At 41.0% G+C, this 19,835-nt stretch overlaps 2 protein-coding genes across 2 annotated transcripts in view; both read right to left on the reverse strand.

Moving 5' to 3' along the window:
* Nucleotides 1-992, reverse strand: part of PGBD1 (piggyBac transposable element derived 1) — a 28,514-nt gene extending 27,522 nt beyond the window's left edge. The window contains exon 1 of the mRNA XM_053601297.1: nt 654-992. The gene's annotated coding sequence lies outside the window, so the exon portion shown is untranslated. The remainder of the gene's footprint in view (nt 1-653) is intronic.
* A 2,373-nt stretch (nt 993-3,365) lies between these two features.
* On the reverse strand, nt 3,366-19,616 carry ZSCAN26 (zinc finger and SCAN domain containing 26). Its single transcript, XM_053601315.1, is given in 4 exon segments — nt 3,366-8,329; nt 11,755-11,872; nt 12,186-12,641; nt 19,440-19,616. Coding segments are annotated over 3 exon segments (1,407 nt in total). The 5' UTR covers nt 12,576-12,641; nt 19,440-19,616; the 3' UTR covers nt 3,366-7,430.
* Between the last annotated feature and the right edge of the window lie 219 nt (nt 19,617-19,835).

Here is a 19,835-nt window from a genome sequence, read left to right on the forward strand (position 1 = left end):
ATTATATTTTCATTCACTATTACAATAATTTTCTGTGGGGTATTCCTGTCCAACTCCCCCATCCGTTGTCCTTGGCTTAATATTTTCTAAAGCACAATTCTGACTACATTCAACAAACTTCCAAAAAATGAATTTTAATTACTCCTTGATGAACTAAATTCAAACTCCACAGGATCTGATCGTCACTGGTTTTTACTGATTTGTTACTCAAACGTTTATGAAGCACCGCATTATTTTACAGGCATAAAGCTAACTCTAGGATAAAAGATACAGTTCCGATCTATGGTCTCGCTAAATTCCACATGTCACCGCTATGCTGAATTACTCCAACTATTTCTGTTGACTTTATGCCTCACAGCCAAAATCGCCCTTCTAACTGTAAATTCCGAAGAACCCGAGCAAATGACTCATGTAAAACCACCCCTCGCCACCCCTAAAACTACTGTTCTGTCCTCTCTAAGCCACACGGGTGGAGATGGAGTGTTGCCACGGAAGCTGTACCGCCCCTCCATCTCGTATCACAAATCCCCCTCCTCGATCCCCACCGCTTCCTGAGGAGGAAGGTTTATCTCTGCATAGACTCTACGAGCCTGGCATGTACCGGGTATTCAACAAATATTGATGAACTTCTTAATAAATGCACGCAGACATACCTGAGATGCCAGTAGCCAGGACAGTCTGGCAGGTCCAGAACGTTATCTGACTGAGATCACACCCCAGCACCTAAGCACAGCGCCAGGCACACAGTGGGCAGGCAATAAGTGCGTGTCTAGTTGTTTAACAGACCAAAAGTTCAGCGACAGTACACAACAAAGACGTGGCCGACCTCGTGAAAGGCTCCCACGGGAGTGCCGAGGCCCAGGGTTCCACATTCGGGGGCGCCGGCCGCCTCCCCGGAGCCCAGGCCGCGGGCGAGCTGGTGTCGCCGGCGCTTCCTGCAGCCTGGCGGGGGCCGACAGCTGTGGATGCTGCCGGGCCGGGAGCCTAGTAGCCGGGCGTTCGGCCGGTTCCGTGCCTCTCTAGGAGCGCGACCGCTCGTCTCTCTGATGCGTCGGGCGGACCCCTGCTGCCCCCTGCCGCTTGGCCCAGGCCTCACTCCGCCGCCTGCCCGACCCAGACCCATTCCGATGGCTCAGACACATTTACGTAAATCATTTCAGTTAAAAGCCACAGAATGGTAAAGACGAGGTCCAATCTCTTTGGGGACATCACAGGTTGGTAGGAGATACAGATCAATAAATATTGCAATACAGTAAACAACACAAATTATTTTCTTTTCATTAAGTGTGCAGATTATATATGCACAATAAAAACTCGAGTTGTATAAAGACTAAGAAACAAAAAGAGTCCCATTCTTAACCATTATTACTATCTTCCCAGGACACTACCTGCCACACGGTAGTTACTCAATAAACATTTTGTTTAGTGAATAAGTTTGTATCTATATAGGGGCAAGACACTTCCCCTCCAAGTTTGCTGAAAGGTCAATTCATAATTGAGGCAGATTAATAAAAGAAAGGATTACCATGTGCACAGGGAAAAATCAGAGTGATAATCCAATTTTCCAACAGAATTCAATATCTTTATAGGGGCCTTGTAGAAGGGAAGGGGGATGTTGAGCACAGGGCCTAAACGGTTGCTAGGGAGGTCGTTAGGGAGGAGGAGAGGATGGGGGAGAAATAGATTGACTTGTATATTATATTAACCTGGGAGACAGGTATTTATAACCCAAATGATTTGGGCCTAATTCATCTATATTCCCCACCCTCATTTCTGAAATATTTTGAAATGACAGAAGGAGGAAGGGTAGTGAATTGTCCCCTTTGATCTTCTGACCAAGCCAATTCAGCTTATGCAGGCAGAGGAAATAATTCTTCCAGTGTTTCTTGACCTTCGGTGACCTTCAATTCAAAATATTCTTTATACCAGGGACTCATCTTTTGGGGTGAAATTTCCCTAGTTCCTTCACTATATATTTTATTTTTTTTATTATTTTTTTTTTGTAGAGACAGGGTCTCACTTTATGGCAATTATGAATAAAGCTATGTTGATGGAAAAGAAATTCATTTATGTTCCATATTTACTGAAAGATAGCCTAAAGACAATCTTATACAATATTTTAAATAATTTTGTGCATGAAACAAAGTCTTGACTGCATTTTGACTGTGACATGAGGTCAGGTGTGACATTGTGACTTGTGTCACCGATGCAGGTCTGCAGTCCCCCTGACCCCCACCAGGGCTGGACACAGACCCCATTTTCTGGGCTTGAACAGGCCCATAAACCAGTTTTAGTGTTCCATCTAAAACAAGGAAGAGCACAACACCTCAAACAAGACCACATTCCCACACAATGGCAGTTTTAAAATTAACTTCTGCCCATAGGCCTCTGGTGCCAACAGTTATGTATGTATTTTAGACATACATTCTATTTCTCCAAACCCCCCTGCCTGCAGGGAAAGAGAAGCTGCATGTAAACCCCTGAACAGAAAGCCAACATCTCCACCTGGGAAGCCCTCTGCTGTGCCAGAGGCTTGTTTTCCTTCTTCTCTCATCTATCAATTAAATCTATCCTGTTGCTTACGTGTGGTCGTCTGTGAACTCATTCTTTGATTTCCCAAGACCAAGTACCCAGCAGAGAAATTCCAGCAACATCATATCAGTGCTCAAAAAGTTTCAGATTTTGGAGCTTTCAGACTTTGGATTTCTGATTAGGGACTATAAAAAGATAAGTGGTTTGCTAGGAAGTAGGGGGAGGGAGGGATAGGTGAAGGATAGAGGATTTTCAGGGCAATAAAACTACTCAGTATCTGCTACTATAATGGTGGATAAATATTATAATGTATTTGTCCAAATCAATAAGATATACAACACCAAGAATAAGCCTTAAAATAAACTATGGTCTTTGGGTGACAGTGGTTCATCAACATAGGTTCATTAATTTCAACAAATTTCACATTGTTAAGGGATGCTGATAATGGGGGAGTATCTTTCTCTCAATTTTGCTATAAACTTAAAACTTCTCTTAAAAATAAGGTCTATTTTTTTTAAAGCAAAGCAAACCATTTTATGTACATTAAACTGTCAAATATTCACAAACAGAATTCCCAGAATTGAAGTGAGTATAGAAAACTGGACATCATCATGGACTGCTTATAGGGCAGAGAGAAAAGCAAACCTTTCTGGAGGGAATTCTGACAAATGTATCAAAAGTCTTAGAAACTACTCCTATTTTTTGCCTCATTGATTTTCATTTATGGGAACTGAAGAAATAAATTCCACCAGGGAGCGAGTTGTACATACAAGCATGTTCACAGGAATATTGTTGTTTTTTTTTCCAGTATAACAAAGAAAACTTTTATTTAAAAAAAAAAGTTTGGAGCACTTAGAAGTGGGTCCCATGAAGGAGGGGAGGTGAGAGTCCAGGAATATTGTTTATGGTGACAGACTGTAAATGATTTAACCTAAAATAGAGACATATACTACAGAAAATCGTACCGCTTATATAGAAAATAATCTTCCATGAAGATTATTAATGACCTGTGTGTCTTAATCAGGGATTTGTTTTTGAGGTTTAGAAACTTAAAATCTTTATTGGAAGAAAACAGGAGTATTCCAGGGACTCTTAAGACCAGGATGTAGATGGATTCCAGAAGTTGAAGCCTGAAGTTGCTGTATCTCTGGGCTCTCATAGGATCTCTACTTTAGAAGTTGGTTTCATTCTTTTGCTTCTCTTCATTTGTCTCTTTTTGGTTAAGTAGCCACAGAAATTGTTCCAGCTCTGTATTAATTTTTGGTTCAAATGCCTAATAAAGACCAACCACCATCTAAAATCAGTGTCAACTTCCCATAGTTATCTAAACAGCTAAGCCTGGCTCAGTTCTTCTCTATGCAATCATCAGTGGTCAAAGAAGGATCACATGGGAAGCTGCCAACTCCAGGATCAAGGCAGGACTGGATTAGAATGAGGTGGGCAGATGGGCAAACTTACTATCCTGGTTACTTCAAATGAAACCCGTTCCTGATACAATTAAAGTCCAGTGAGAAAAGCAAAGTATGTCTTTTTTTTTGGCTGGGGCTGGGTTTGAACCTGCCACCTCCAGCATATGGGACCGGTGCCCTATCCCTTTAAGCCACAAGTGCCACCCAAGCAAAGTGTTTCTATGTGTTAAAAAAAAGAACAGGATTTCTAAATATATATTTTGAAGTTATATATAACTGGATCATGAAACAAGGTAATTTTTCTTTATATTTTTCAAGTTTTCTTTACAATAAATATGAGTTTCTATCATAAACAGACATAATTTAACAGAATTTATGAAGATAATTATAACAAGGACAATTAGGGTGAATTTTTTTCTTTTTTTGAGATAGTCTCACTATATCGCCCTCAGTAGAGTACCATGCAGTTATAGCTCACAGCAACCACAAACTCTTGGGCTTAAGTGATTCTCTTGCCTCAGCCTACCAAGTAGCTGGGCCTACAGGTGCTCGGCTATTTTTTGTTACAGTTGTCATTGTTGTTTAGCTGGCCTGGGCTTGGTTCGAACCCGCCAGCCTTGGTGTATGTGGCTGGCACCGTAACCACTGTGCTATGGCTGCCAAGCCTGATTTTTTTCTCTTTCTTATTTTTCCACTACTATATAATGGTAAGCTATGTAACAACTTTATCAGTTTTTAAACAGAAGAGTGGGAAATGGAGACACAGAGGCTTCCCATCCCACTCTATATTTGGATATCACACAATGTTACCCAAACAGAATTGCCTCATTGATTAGTAGAAGATACTGCTGCATACATTCCTCCTGGATTCCTGTCTTCTAAACAGATTTTTTATTTTTTGATTGTTGGGGATTCATTGAGGATACAAGAAACCAGGTTACACTGATTGCATTTGTTAAGTAAAGTCCCTCTTACAACCGTGTCTTGCCCCCAAAAGGTATGGCATACACCAAGGCTCTAAACAGATTTTTAATTTACCTTTAGGGTGACGTGGGTGTCTTACAGTGTAAGTGAAACCTTAATTGAGATTGTTATGACATTTGCCCTTTGTTCAATGCTTCTATGATTGAGAAAGCATTTTTAAATACTTCTTTGACATATATGCCCAGGTGAATATGGATCTTCCCCAAGCAGAATAACACCATTTCCTTTGGACCTGTAAGGAAGAATTAGGTTGTTTAAGGTGGCAATGAATTTAGAATGTTTATTCCTGTTCTATATAATCATGGAGAAAGCCAAGATAAATTTTCCAGATAACAAAGGGAATATAGCTCTTCATATTTTGCATTTTTTAATTTTCATTGCTTTTTCATAATAATAAAGATATTTATGTACTTTTCTTCTTAAACTGAACAAACAGATTTAAACTATAACATGGAGCTAAATGTTTAGGTTCTAACCTCAGCGTAGCCCTTACAATACTTGGAGGAAAAAAATCCTGCCATCAATGTAATTTTAGTCATAAAGGCAGAATAAAAGATACCTAGATACCTTTGTGGCTTCCTAAGCAAAAGGCTATGACTGACTTTACATGAAATCCTTTAGTGTCTCAAAAAGCTACAGCTGCTTCTCCTACAGATTTTTGTACTCCTTTCAAAAAATAGTATTGACTGGTGCTTCTGGTCAGCTTGCATCTAGTCAGATTAGAGTAGGAAGGAACACATAGTGAGCCAAAGTTTGCTAAATGCCTAATACAACATTTATTCTCCCCTTTGTCCTTGGCGACAAAACTCTAATTTTCAGCTGGGCACTCTATAACCTAGAATAAGGTATACTTTCTAGCCTTCCTTTCCTAAGTTTTGGCCTATGACATATATGCTAAAGTATGCTGGGAAAGGCTGCTGAAAGTGAGCTGTTTGAATTTGGAGGAATCTTTTTGTCCTGCCTCTTCATCATTTGGCTAGAGCTTCAGCAGTCATCAAGGATGGATTATCTCTACCTTTTCTATTGAAGAGAAAAAATTTTTATGAAGTCATTCCTAATTTTTTTGTATTTTAAACCATATGCAGCTAAACCTAGTCCTAATCACTACATGAGGGTTCACCCATCTTCCGACACTGGCAGACAAAGAAGTCTTCTCCAGACAGCAGTACCCTATGCAGCTGCTACCAGTGCTGATGGCAGTGATAACAAGTGGTGTTATCATCCTGGTGATGATTTGGAGTGGACTCTCTTAAGTTTAATATTCTTCATTATTACTATGACATTCTGGTATTCATTATGTAAAGATCATAATTTCCTCTCTAAACTGACTTTGTTTTAACTTTCAAATTCCAGAACACGCAATATTTTAAAATTTGCATCATCGATATTAAAGGGATAAAGTCCAATCTGACATTTATTGAATAGTGTTCATGGAGCAGCCACTATACTGGCACTGGAATTATCAAGTGAAATGATTGCTACTTGGATTAATTCAGTACTGTTCATTCAAATGACTTAAGAAATCTCTCCCATAGTCTAAGTAAAACTTTGGTTTATAACTTGAATGAGATAATGTGGTGGAGATGGGGTTAGGAAATGGTAAAGCTACGTGAAGCTAACCCTAAAGGCAAGTTCTATAGTTAACCAGTAAAAGGGTATCTTTACTTTTTAAAATCATGTTACTGATTTGGGGTGAGAGACTATGGGGGTAAGGTCAGTGGGAGAAATGGGATAAAGCCATTGGGAGAAAATGTTCTCATTAATCTGTACTTTAAGACACTTTGAGAGTGGTACACATATTTCCCATAGCATTAATCTTATTTTATAGGAGCCTGTTGTTGTAGGATATGCAAAAATATCAACCTGCCCTTGTTCTGCTTAAATCCATAAATCTGTGGATTCACTGTTGACTTCAAAGCTGTCACTCACTCATGAGGCTCTCTACTGCTTAGAGATACATAATTATGCACTTAGTATGTTAAAGGTTGTATAGTCCTGTGCTGAAGAATGCTAGCTAACTTTGATTCCAGAGTACCAACTAGGATGAAATTACTAAAGTCTGGGCAGCCCCTGTGGCTCAGTGAGTAGGGTGCTGGCCCCATATACCAAGGGTGGCGAGTTCGAACTTGGCCCCGGTCAGCTAAAATAGCAGTGACAACTGCAACAAAAAATAGCTGGGCATTGTGGCAGGCACCTGTAGTCCCAGCTACTCGGGAGGCTGAGGCAAGAGAATCGCCTAAGCCCAAGAGTTGGAGGTTGCTGTGAGCTGTAATGCCACAACACTCTACTGAGGGTGACAAAATGAGACTGTCTCGGAAAAAAAAAAAAATTACTAAAATCTAAAACTGACTTTAAGGAAAACAAAGGAGAAAGAATGGAGGCAGAGAGCCTCCAATCTGGCCCCCCAGAATGCTCTGATGCTAGGATTGGCTAGAGTGACTTTTCCTAAAGTGCAGTTTGCTTCAATGTGCCCTCTCTGATGTTCTACAAGTGAAGAACACCTCATCAAGTCAGTTTGTCTTTATGGTGATATCTGTGATGTTGAAAAAGACCTGACCTCTGCCTGAAGGCTTCTCCACATTTATTACACTCATAAGGTTTTTCTTCATTGTGGATTCTTACATGCTGAGTAAGGTGTGAGTTTAATCGGAAGGCTTTCTGGCATATGTTACACTTGAAAGGTTTTTCTCCAGTGTGAATCCTGTGGTGTCGAATAAGGTCTGAGGTCAAACTGAAGGCTTTCCCACATTCATTACATTGATGGTTTTTGGAATGACTATGGATTCTCTGGTGATGGGTAAGGAGTAAAGCCTGACTAAAGGTCTTTCCACATTCCTTGCACTCACAGGGCTCCTCCTGACTGTGAATTTTCTGGTGTCGATTAAGATGAGAGCTGCGCCTAAAGTTCTTTCCACAATGAATACATAGATAAGGTTTTTCTCCAGTATGAATTCTGAGATGCTCCAAAAGGCCTGCATTCTGGCTAAAGACTTTTCCACACTCCTTGCACTGATAAGGCTTCTCACCAAGATGGATTTTCTGATGTCTGACAAGATGTGAACTCCTCCGAAAGGCTTTTCCACACTCATGACACTGATGACCTTTCTCTGGAGAGAGGGTTTTCTGATGTCCAGTAAGGCTAGAACTCTGACATAGTTCAGATTCACAGAGGTTCTCTCCCGTGTGTGCACTCTCATGTTCACTCAGATCCAACTGCTGGATGAACCCCTCCCCACATTCTGAGCATTTGCAGTCAGTCTCCTTGGGCTTGGCTGGCTGCCTTTTTAAGGAAGAGTCCTCATAATGAGCCTCCATGGGTTCAGAGATTTTCCCAGATGACTCCACTCTTCCACAAGAGTCTGTCACTACAACAAGCTTCCCATTCTCAAACCTTGTCTCCTCATCTGAAACATTAAATACATAACACCAATTACTTGTTTTTTGATGCTTAGGGAAAGAAATCTACTAAGAGGAAAATATTTAAATCAGGCTATGTATGCAAAATAAAAATGCTGTAGATGCTTTTGCTTGTATAAAATATACATGAAGTGATACACAATTATTAACTATAAAATGCCTTTGAAGAAGGATGGGGGATTGTAGAGGGAGGTGACTTATTTTAAATAGTTTAAATTTTATCATATGATTTACACCAGACACACAGGATCTAGCAAATAATCAAACCAATTATTTTAAAGGGCATGAATGTTTTTCCTGAAAATGATTCATCATGTGGAAAATAAAAAAGTTAGGTTAATCAAGGACCCTGGAGCCAATAAGAAAGGCATGACATTTTAACTGAAAATAAAGAAATGTAGGCAAGAAAAAAAAGTAGATCTGTTGCCAATTTTATCACTGACTAACTGTGGAATCTTAGAAAGGTAATTTTAATCTGCTGGGCTCAGTGTTCTCATCAATAAATGAAAAACACTGAACCATAAGACCTTGAGAGTAACATGAAGTTCACAAAAATGCCTTGGCCTTTCCTGACATCTTTGGACAGCAGTAATTGTTTTCCTATGTATTTTAACACAGTTTTTTTTTTTTTGCCGTTTTCGGCCAGGGCTGGGTTTGAACCTGCCACCTCTGGCATATGGGGCTGGCGCCCTACTCCTTTGAGCCACAGGCGCTGCCCTGTTTTTTTTTTTTTTTTTTTTTTAATCACAATGCTGTAAAATTGTTCATATGTCCATCTCTCCCTTCCCCCACCACCAACCCCCAATATTCCAAACAACTGTGAGAACATGCAAAGCAGACTTTGTTTTCTCTAAGAGCATGAATGGTGATGCAAAGTCAGAATGGGAGAGTAAAAAGGAAGCTGGAGAGAAAAACAGATGAAGGGAGACTCTAAGCAGCACTAATAACAAACTAATAATGGTTAATCAGTGTAAGCAAGATAAAAAGGCAGCAGATACTACATATTTAAAAATAGAGTGAGCCCACTTGTAATCCTCCCAATTTGGTAGGCTGAGCCAGAAGGATTTCTTGAGCTCAGGAATTAAGACCAGCTTAAGTGAGACACTGTCTCTACTAAAAATAGAAAAATTACCCTGTTTCCCCAAAAATAAAACAGTGTCTTATTTTAAGGTGTGCTCCCAAAGATGCGCTAGGTCTTATTTTCAGGGGATGTCTTTCCTGTAACTAGGTCTTATTTTCAGAGGATGTCTTATTTTCGGGGAAACGGAGTAGCTGGGGTCATGACATGCACCCGTAGTCCCAGCTACTCAAAAGGCTGAGGCAGGAGGAGCCCATGAATTTGATATTACTGTGATCTATGGTGATGCCAGTGCATTCTACTCTACCAAGGGCAACAGAGTAAGGTTCTGTCTCAAAAAAAAAAAGCAGACTCTAGAAACAAGATTAAAGCTCCTGAACTATCAGTCTGGCAGGAGAAAAAGAGAAGTAAAACAAAAACTATGTTCTGTGACAGAAGAAATCTTGGACCTCTAGGAGCATGGATAAAGAAACTAACTCAGACTTGGGAGACTTAGGGAAAGGTAGAGAAAGTGATATCTAAGATAAGTCCTGATGGATGAGGAGAAATTAGTCAGGGGCAATGAGAAAAATACATTACAGATAGAAGACACAGGGCCGGAGAGGCTCAGAAGAGAGAAAGAGCAAGCAGTAAATGGGAAATAGAATGTATCTTGCCATGATGGGAATACACAGTGTGAACAGGTAGGATATAAGGTCACTACCCCAATTTGTCTGAGAACAAGGAAATTCCCAGGACATGAAACTGTCAGAACTAAAAGTCTCAAGAAAACTAGGACTTGGGAAGAAATGTTTTCTCAAGAAAACATGAGGCTAGATCATGCTATGTGAACCTGTGTTAATGGCTACTGGGAACTAATAAAGATGATTTTTTCTTATTTTTATTTTTTACTGTTTATTAATGGAATTTTTCAAACATTAAAAAATGTAGAAAAAGTACTATTACCTAGCTCCTGAAAGGTTTTAAGGAAGACAGAAACATTAATGAATTTGTGTTTAAATGACAGAGATTAAACAGGATGTAACTTAACTTTAATGCAAGTACTAAGGTGATACTAAAGCGAAAAAAAAAGAGAGAGAAGATTGTATCAAACTAGAAAGAAGAAAAGAAAAACATAAGGAACAGAAATTAGAAAGAGGATTTCACTGATAAAAAAAAGTACACTAGAATAAAATTAAAAAATCCAGGTCACATTTAGAAAAAAAAGACAGCAGATAGTCATACCCTGTTTCCCTGAAAATAAGACAATATCTTATTTTAAGGTGTGCTCCCAAAGATGCGCTAGGTCTTATTTTCAGGGGACATCTTATCTTTCCTGTAAGTAGGTCTTATTTTTGGGGAAACAGGGTAATAATTTGAAGGAGATAAAAAAATGAGTAACGAAGCATGTGGCTGGAATTCTTTGCCTTGGGTGAGATACTAGCACTACTTTTTTTAATTTACCCCTATAGTAAGGAGAAAAGAGTAGGGTGAAGGTCTAGATTCCCTTTCTACACTTTCCATAGTTTTTTGTTCAACTAAAATGTTTGAGGTAGTGAGGCACAGTGGCTCATGCCTATAATCCTAGCACTTTAGGAGGCCAAGGTAGGTGGATTGCTTGAACTCAGGAGTTCAAGACCAGCCTGAGCAAGAGTGAAACCCTGTCTTTACTTAATATAGAAAAATTAACCAAGCCTGGTGGCGCACACCTGTATGTAGTCTCAGCTACTTGGGAGGCTGAAGCAAGAAGACTGCTTGAACCCAGGAGTTTGAGGTTGCTATGAGCTATGATGCCGTGGTACTCTACCCAGGGCAACACAGTGAGACTCTGTCTCAAAAAAAAAAAAAGTTTGAGTGATAGAGAAATCTTGTACACTTTTTTTTTCCTGAGGCAGAGTCTCAAGTTGTCACCCTGGGTAGAGTGCCATGGTGTCACAGCTCACAGTAACCTCAAACTCCTGGGCTTTAGTGATTCTCTTGCCTCAGCCTCTCAAGTAGCTGAGCCTACAGGCACCCACCACAATGCCTGGCTATTCTTTGTTGTAGTTGTCGTTGTTTAGCTGGCCATGGGCTGGGTTTGAACCAGCCAGCCTCAATGTATGTGGCTAACAGCCTACCCACTGAGCTACGGGCACCACCAAAATCTTGTATATCTTGAAGATGACCATATTAATTCCCATTTGTGAAAACTTATTGACATGTACACTAACAAAGAGTGAATTTTACTGTATGTAAATTATGCTTCAATAAACCTGACTTAAAAACAAAAACAAAACAGAAAGTGCTGAGTAGGGCCTCAGAGGGAACTGTGCAGTCCCATCTTCTCTCACACACAAGATGCAATCCAGTTCTTACCCTTCTCTTTCTCAGGCTTTGAAACTTTACACTCAGGCCGAATCTGCTGCTCTTGAAGCACTTTCAGAGGGACTGTCTCCTCCACATGCAATTTTTGTTTCTTTGTATGGTCTGGGTCCTAGGGACAATTAGGCACATGCAAGTTAAGGAAACGACTGTTCAGAAAACCAATAAAGTGTTAGAAAACAGAACAACGAGAGACTCCAGAAGGGAAGAGAAAAGGGGTTAAAGAATCTGAAGCATAGTCAGTTTCCTCCCAGGAAGGGACAGGTAAACTGAAGATAAGATGTACTAAAAGGAACAGTGAGACTGGAAAGAAACTGAATGGAAGCTTAGCAATTTTCCTCCCACTAGTAAATTCACATTCACCTATCTGGCAAGAGATCTCAATTTCTGCTTTCCTACAAAAGAAGAGCACATCTGACCCTTACCACCTGTTGTCCTGATTTTCCAAGCTCCAGCTTCAAATCCTTTAGAACAACCATGTCCTCTCTGTTCTCTGGGGGATGCTCCTGTAAGTGGGCCTGAAGGTCCTCAGGCAGAATGGTCAGAAACTGTTCCAGCTCTAGGATCTGCTCCTTGGTGTGGGTCTCAGGTTGTAGCCACTGATGGCAGAGTTCCTGGAGCCAGCTCAGTGCTTCTTGAGGTCCGTAGTCTCTTCATCACAAAACTGCCTTAATTGCACAATGGCCCCTGCTGTTTCCTTGAAGCTTGAATTCCTGTTCCCAAGTAGAACTGCGATCCTCCCTCACTACCTGAAGCCCCTCTTGCTTCAGATTCAAGGGAGACAGAGAATGGGAACTCACCAATGCTGCTGCCATCCCCAGCTTCAGACTGCTCTCTCTGTTTTAGAGAACTTTCTTTTGACTATATCCTCAGGGATACTCCTAAAAATATAACAAGAATCGCAGAAACAGTAATAGTAGTAATAACAGTAGTAGTAACCCCTTTTTGGGTTTATACATTTCCTGCAATCCATTTATTTTCTCTCTAAAACAACCATTCCTAAACATATGTAAAATGAAAAAACAAACAAGCAACAACCCTATTTTACAGAAGATTGCCAGCTAATGTAAATGAAATAATAGATTTTAAAAATCACCATGTTTAGCCCTCAAAATTATTGAGTCAGTCAAGGACTGTAAATGTTGCTAAAACCACTGGGTAAAAGGAATGAGGAAGAGAATGTTTTCATAGCCTCAAAGAATCACCACACTGCTTATTAATTACAAAGGAAAAAATGGTATCTGGCAGTCACAAACTTAACCAAAATGATCAAACTTTGCAACATCAATAGTAATACAATTGTCATCATGGGCTTTATCATCTGTGTAGCATTTTTTTTTTTTTTTTTTTTTTTGTAGAGACAGAGTCTCACTGTACTGCCCTCGGTAGAGTGCCATGGTGTCACACGCGGCTCACAGCAACCTCCAGCTCTTGGGCTTATGTGATTCTCTTGCCTCAGCCTCCCGAGCAGCTGGGACTACAGGCGCCCGCCACAATGCCCCACTATTTTTTTTGTTGTTGTTGCAGTTTGGCTGGGGCTGGGTTTGAACCCGCCACCTTCGGTATATGGGGCCGGCGCCCTACTCACTGAGCCACAGGCGCGGCCCATCTGTGTAGCATTTTTACTAAAAATGTTTAACGTGAACTAATAATGAGGAAACTTTCAGATAAATCCAGAATATAGCTCAACTACCAGACATGGACTCTTCTAAACAGTGAATTTTAAGAGAATAAAAAGAGGGTATGGGAAGGTTATTCTTTGGATTAAGGAGCCACAACTAAATGCAATGTGTGAAATTTGGCTCTTGCATTTAAAAAAAAGTTACAAATTTTGTGGGCAGTGCCCGTGGCTCAGTGAGTAGGGCACCGGCCCCATATACTGAGGGTGGTGGGTTCAAACCCAGCCCTGGCTAAATTGCAACAAAAAAATAGCCAGGCATTGTGGCAGGCACCTGTGGTCCCAGCTTCTCAGGAGGCTGAGGCAAGAGAATCGCCTAGGTCCAAGAGCTGGAGGTTGCTGTGAGCTGTGATGCCACAGCACTCTACCAAGGGTGACAAAGTGAGACTCCGTCTCTAAAAAACAAAAAAAAAGTTACAAATTTTGTTGAAAAATTCAAATATCTGAATATGAATGATGTATCAGAACGGAATAAGCAAACTATGACCAAATAAAGCCTGAAGCCTGTGGAGAGCCGGCTGGGCCATGAGATGGCAGGGACCCCACAGCCTGGGGAACATTCAGGGAATGAACCTCCAACTGCTTCTCCTCCTTTCCCAAAACAACCATATTCCTTTCTTCATGCTCCCCCTGCCAGAAGTCACGTAGCTCTTTGTCTAGTTAATTTTTAAGAACCACACAGAGATCCTTGTGATCTTTCCCTTTTCACTTCTTACCATATGTTAACAAAGTTGCATAGAAACCATTAACAGGATGATTTGTCTTTATTAAAGTCATTTACGTTTTCTAATCATACTATAAGATCAAAGAAAGTCTTCTCTCTATGCTACTTCCCTGTAGAGAACTCTGTCGAAATACCATAAAATAAAGCTGATTTTGTACTTTGGTGCTGGCTGCAGGCATCAGCTCAGACAGACCTCCCGATCCCATCTTTCGTCTCTGTGTCTTCTCTTGTGTTGTATTTTCCTCAATCCCTACTACTTCTACTCTGGTTCGCTCCCCTTTCCAGCACTGGTTCACGAACAAAGCCTGTTTCTGTTTTTCTTTATTGGAATACAGCTACACCTATTTGTTTAAATATTGTTTACATCTGCTTTTTCACTACAGTGACAAGAGTTCAGTAGTTGCCAAAGAGATCATTATCACCTGTAAGGCCAAAAACATTTACTATCTCTCCTTTCATAGAAAAAGCTTGTTAACTCTTGATATAGAATTTCCTCAGATGGGATAAGTTTTGTGGTCATGAAAGAAAATATTCAAAAAATGCATGCTAAACTTTCAAATGTTTTGGGGGAGATAAAGGCATGTGTATGAAGAAAGAGAGTACACAAATATAGCAGGAAGTCAACAACTGCTGCTATGTGATGGGTACATAGATATCAATTGTACTGTATTTTTCTCTTTTTTTTTGAGACAGAATCTCACTCTGTCACACTGGGTAGAGTGCTGTGGCATCATCATAGATCACAGCAATCTCAAACACTTGGGCTCAAGTGATCCTCTTGCTTCAGCCTCTTGAGTAGCTAGGACTACAGGCATGTACCACCTCGCCTAGCTAGTTTTTCCTATTTTTGGTAGACCACTCATGTTCACATTGGTCTCGAACTCCTGAGCTCAAGCAATCTCCTGCCTCGGCCTCCCAGAGTGCTGGGATTACATGAGCAAGAATGAGACCCTATTTCTACTCAAAAGAGCCAACATACCTGGCCAATCATAGTATTCTTTCAACTTTTCTGTAAGATTTAAAAATTCTCAAAATGTTGAAGGAAAAAAAGATACCAAATAAATATAACCACTTATATGTTCTTTAAACTGAATATCAGAATTAACTAAAAGAATATAAGAACATTCATAACTCATCTCATTTACTGATTGTCTATTATGTGCCTGATGGGAATACAGAGATAAAAGATAACTCCCTTGTCTCTATAGCTCTCTGCTTATCAAGAAATCTTAAGTGCATAAGAAACTGTACTTCAGTGGGTTAGGTGCCATGATGAGCATATGCACAAAATGCTAGCAGAGCACAGTGGTAAAGCACCTAATTACCAGAAGCAGGTTAGAAAAGGATTCCTGGAGGTGAGTCCTCCTGAGTCTTAAAAGACAAGTAAAAATTAGTCAGATAAGGAAATAGTAAAATGGTTTTTCCTATAGAGAAAAGTCTAAGAGCTGTTTGATGTTCATTATAGTAGGTTCTGAGTGATACTTCGGTATAGCTGAGAAAAGATTATTTGGGGCCAAAATCCTGGGAAATACCTACGTGTAAGGAAAAGAAGTAAGCAGCATCAGCTGAGAGGTAGGAGGATCCTGGGAAATACCTACGTGTAAGGAAAAGAAGTAAGCAGCATCAGCTGAGAGGTAGGAGGAGAAAAGGAAAAAAAAAAAAAACAGCAGTATACATAAGGCCAAAGAGATCTATTTCTGTAAGTGTAGAGTGGTAGAAAGAGCCTGGGCCGCAGTCGGGCCTGAGTTCCAATACAGCCTTGTCACTTACAACTGGTATGACCTGGGGCAAGTTACTCATCCTCTTGGAGACTTAGTTTACCCATTTGTACATGAAGATAATATCTACTTCTCAGAGGTTTTGAGGTAAATGAGATAATAATTGTAAAGCATAAGAAGAATTCCTTGATTTATAAGTGAAATTATAAGTAGGCAGACCTCAAGAGTGTAAAACACTACAAGAAGGTGGATTAGTCTAAGACCTGACATACTCACTTGATTCAAATTACACATGCCATTGGTGACCTCTTCTGAAGACAATTTTGGTATGGAATGGGGAGTGTTGGGGAGCCAGTCTGCCACAGGAAAATGGAGGGAATGAACAAAAATTATTCTTTCAAAAAGTAAGACATTGAATGGTAGGAGAATGATAGGGCAGAAATTGGAAAAGGATAATACAGAGTTATGTTTGTGACTTCATATATTATCTTTATGCAATGATTTCCTTATTTTTCAGGACAGGCATTTTGAACGCCAGATTTGAATTTTCCTCTGCCTATCTGGTACCTGCATACCTTACAGAACCCTCTCAAACTCAACATATCAAAAATGAATTCAAAGGCTGGGCATGGTAACTCATGCTTATAATCCTAGCACTCTGGGAGACCGAGGCAGGATGATTGCTTGAGCTCAGGAGTTTGAGACCAGCCTGAGCAAGAGTGAGACACCATCTCTACTAAAAATAGAAAACTTAGCCAGGTGTTGTGGTAGGCACCTGTAGTCCTAGCTACTCAAGAGACTGAGGCAGGATTGCTTGAACCTGGGAGTTTGAGGTTGCTGTGAGCTAGGCTCATGCCAGGGCACTCTAGCATGGGCAACAGAGTGAGACTATGTCTCAAATATAAATAAATAAATACATCAATACATAAATAAGCAGGCCAGACATGTTAGCCCATGCCTATAATCTCAGAACTTTGGGAAGCTGAGGCAGGTGGATTGCTTGAGCTCAGGTGTTCGAGACCAACATGAGCAAGAATGAGCCCCATCTCTACTAAAAACATAAAAATCAGCCAGGCATGTGGTACACACCTGTAATCCCAGCTACTCAGGAGGCTAAGGCAAGATGACCACTTGAGTACAAGAGCTGGAGCTATGCTGTGAGCTATAATGATGCTATGGCAGTCTATCCTAGGGCAACAGAGTAAGACTCTGTCTCAAGGAAAAAAAAAAAATATGATGTTGAATTAATAGTGGCTCATTTCTATGATATGATTAAATACATCAAAAATAATTGTAATAAAAAATTTGAAAGAGGCTCAGCACCCGTAGCTCAGTGAATCAGGCACCAGCCACATACACCGAGGCTGGTGGGTTCAAGCCCAGCCTGGGCCTGCTAAACAACAATGACAACCGCAACCAAAAAATAGTGTTGTGGTGTTGTGGCAAGCACCTCTGTAGGCCCAGATACTCGGTAGGCTGAAGCAAGAAAACCACTTAAGCCGTGAGGTTGAGGTTGCCGTGAGCTGTGCCAAAGCACTCTACCAAGGGTGACATAATGAGACTCTGTCTCAAAAAAAAAATTTTTTTTTCTTGGATAGACTGTTTTTAGGGGAGCTCCACCTCTGCCATTTGAATCAGAAAATTGACCATTATCTCCCCTCATAACTCATGTATCTGATCAGTTAAGGTCTATTCCTTTTACTGCTTAAATATCTTGCAAACTCATCCGTTTCTCATCCCCTCAGCCACCACCTTCCACCCAGACTGCTGTGACTAGTCTGACACACCAATCTATTTTCCACACTGTGAACAAGGCTCATTCTAAGAAGGAAATGAAATATAATGTATCTGCTGTGCTCCTCATCATTACCCTTATGATCAAGTTCAAAACATTTAACGTGGTTTAAAATTTTCTTATGATCTAATAAACTACATTCATTTCCTTAAACTTGGAACTCTTTTCTTGCTCCTGGGTCCTTCCTACTCCTTCTGCCTGGAATACCCTTCAACCCTCCAATTTTCTACTTGTTAATTCCTCTTTACCCTCATGTCTCAGCATAACAAAACAATAAGCCAGCACAACTGTTCTACGTGCTTTATATGTATTAATTTACTTAATTATCACAGTACCCTATAAAGAAGATACTATCACTAACCTTGTTGCACAGAAAAGGAAACTGAGAGAGAAGCAATGATTGGAGAACTTACACAAGGCCCCCAAACTGAACTTCAGATCTTTCCTTCAATACCTCTTGCATCCAAAGGTTAAAAACTCTGGATTTATCTTTGCCTTCTCTCTTACTTTCATACCCTATATCTAATCCAGAAACAAACAGCATCAGCCCTACTTTTTTTTTTTGAGACAGAGTCTCACTTTGTCACCCTTAGTAGAGAGCTGTGGCATCAAAGCTCACAGCAACCTCAAACTCTTGGGCTTAAGCGAGTCTCTTGCCTCAGCCTCCCAAGTAGCTGGGACTACAGGTGCCTGCCACAACGCCTGGCTATTTTTTGGTTGCGGTTGTCATTGCTGTTTAACCGGCCCTGGCCGGGTTTCAACCCATCATCTTCGGTGCATGTGGCCAGCGCCATAACCACTACACTACAGGCGCAGTGCCCAGCAGCCTTACTTTTGAAATAGATCAATGTTCTGACCACTGGCCCACGATATCTTTATTTCCCACCTGAACTACTTGGCAACTTTTTGGAATTACTCTTAACTTTTCCTGATTACATTCTTGCCTTCCTACAATAATTCTCATCATGAGTTCCCAGGCAAAGACGATTTAAAACGTAAGTCCAGGCTTGGCGCCGTACCGCAGTGGTTACAGCGCCAGCCACATACACCGAGGGTAGCGGGTTCAAGCCCTGCCCGGGCCAGCTAAAACAACAATGACAACGGCAACAGAAAATAGCTGGGCGTTGTGGTGGGGGCCTGTAGGCCCAACTACTTGGGAGGCTGAGGCAAGAGAATTGCTTAAGCCCAAGAGTTTGAGGATGCTGTGAGCTGTGACGCCACAGCACTCTACCGAGGGCGACATAGTGAGACTGTCTCAAAACAAAAACAAAAAACACAAGTCCAATCCTACTTTTTCTCTGCTTAAAATCCCCCCAAAACTCACACCAAGAAACAACAAAATTCTCTTATTCTACACTATCCTCCCCCAATGTCCCAATCTTCTACAAGCTTTGCCCTTGTTTACTAAGCTCCTTGTGTCCTGCTTCCGCCTCGCAGAAGAGGGCTAAAAAAACGGATGAGTTTGCACTCTGGTCTCCCCATTATTCCTCAAACATACCTAATAAGTTCCCACTTTAGAGAACGTGGTTCCCTCTACCCAGAAAGTTCCTGCCTCCAAAAGCCACACACGTCTTTTTCACCTCCTTCAGATACTTGCTCAAATATTACCCTCTCAGTGAGTCCTACCTTTAGTTCCTGTTTAAAATTGTGTTCAATGGATGTAAAATATGCAGAAGGTTGTGCCCCGCTAACTAGATCCACAACTTCATCCTTCTCATAGGCCCCAAGAACTGACACCTCCCGGGCCTCACCCCCAGTACTCACGGTTCCTCGGTTGGGGGAAGCTTCTCTGCACCTGCCGTGAACCAGCTGCTTCCCACTCCAAAGCCGCAGTTCCGCCCCAACTCGGAGCTCAGTCCAGAGGCCGGTCAGCTCACTGGTCTAAGGGCTCACCGGAACTAACGCTCTCAAGCACAGCCAGAGCTCCTGGCCGAGGGTCAGTTCTCGCTCCTGGGAACACGTTTGTCTCCGCTCTAGGAACGCTGGAGGATCACAGCTCTATGGTATCCTGCTTCCTCCTCGCAGAAGGGGACTAAAAGGTGTCCGCTGTGATCTGTTGGCTGGTATGGTCGTGTACTCTTGAGCTTAGGTTTTGTGTTTTGTTTTTCTCATTTTAAAGCCGAAATTTATTAATGTAGAAACAGGCCAACTCAGTTGAGT

This window comes from Nycticebus coucang, chromosome 9 (assembly GCF_027406575.1).
Source record: "Nycticebus coucang isolate mNycCou1 chromosome 9, mNycCou1.pri, whole genome shotgun sequence".
Classification (NCBI taxonomy): domain Eukaryota; kingdom Metazoa; phylum Chordata; class Mammalia; order Primates; family Lorisidae; genus Nycticebus; species Nycticebus coucang.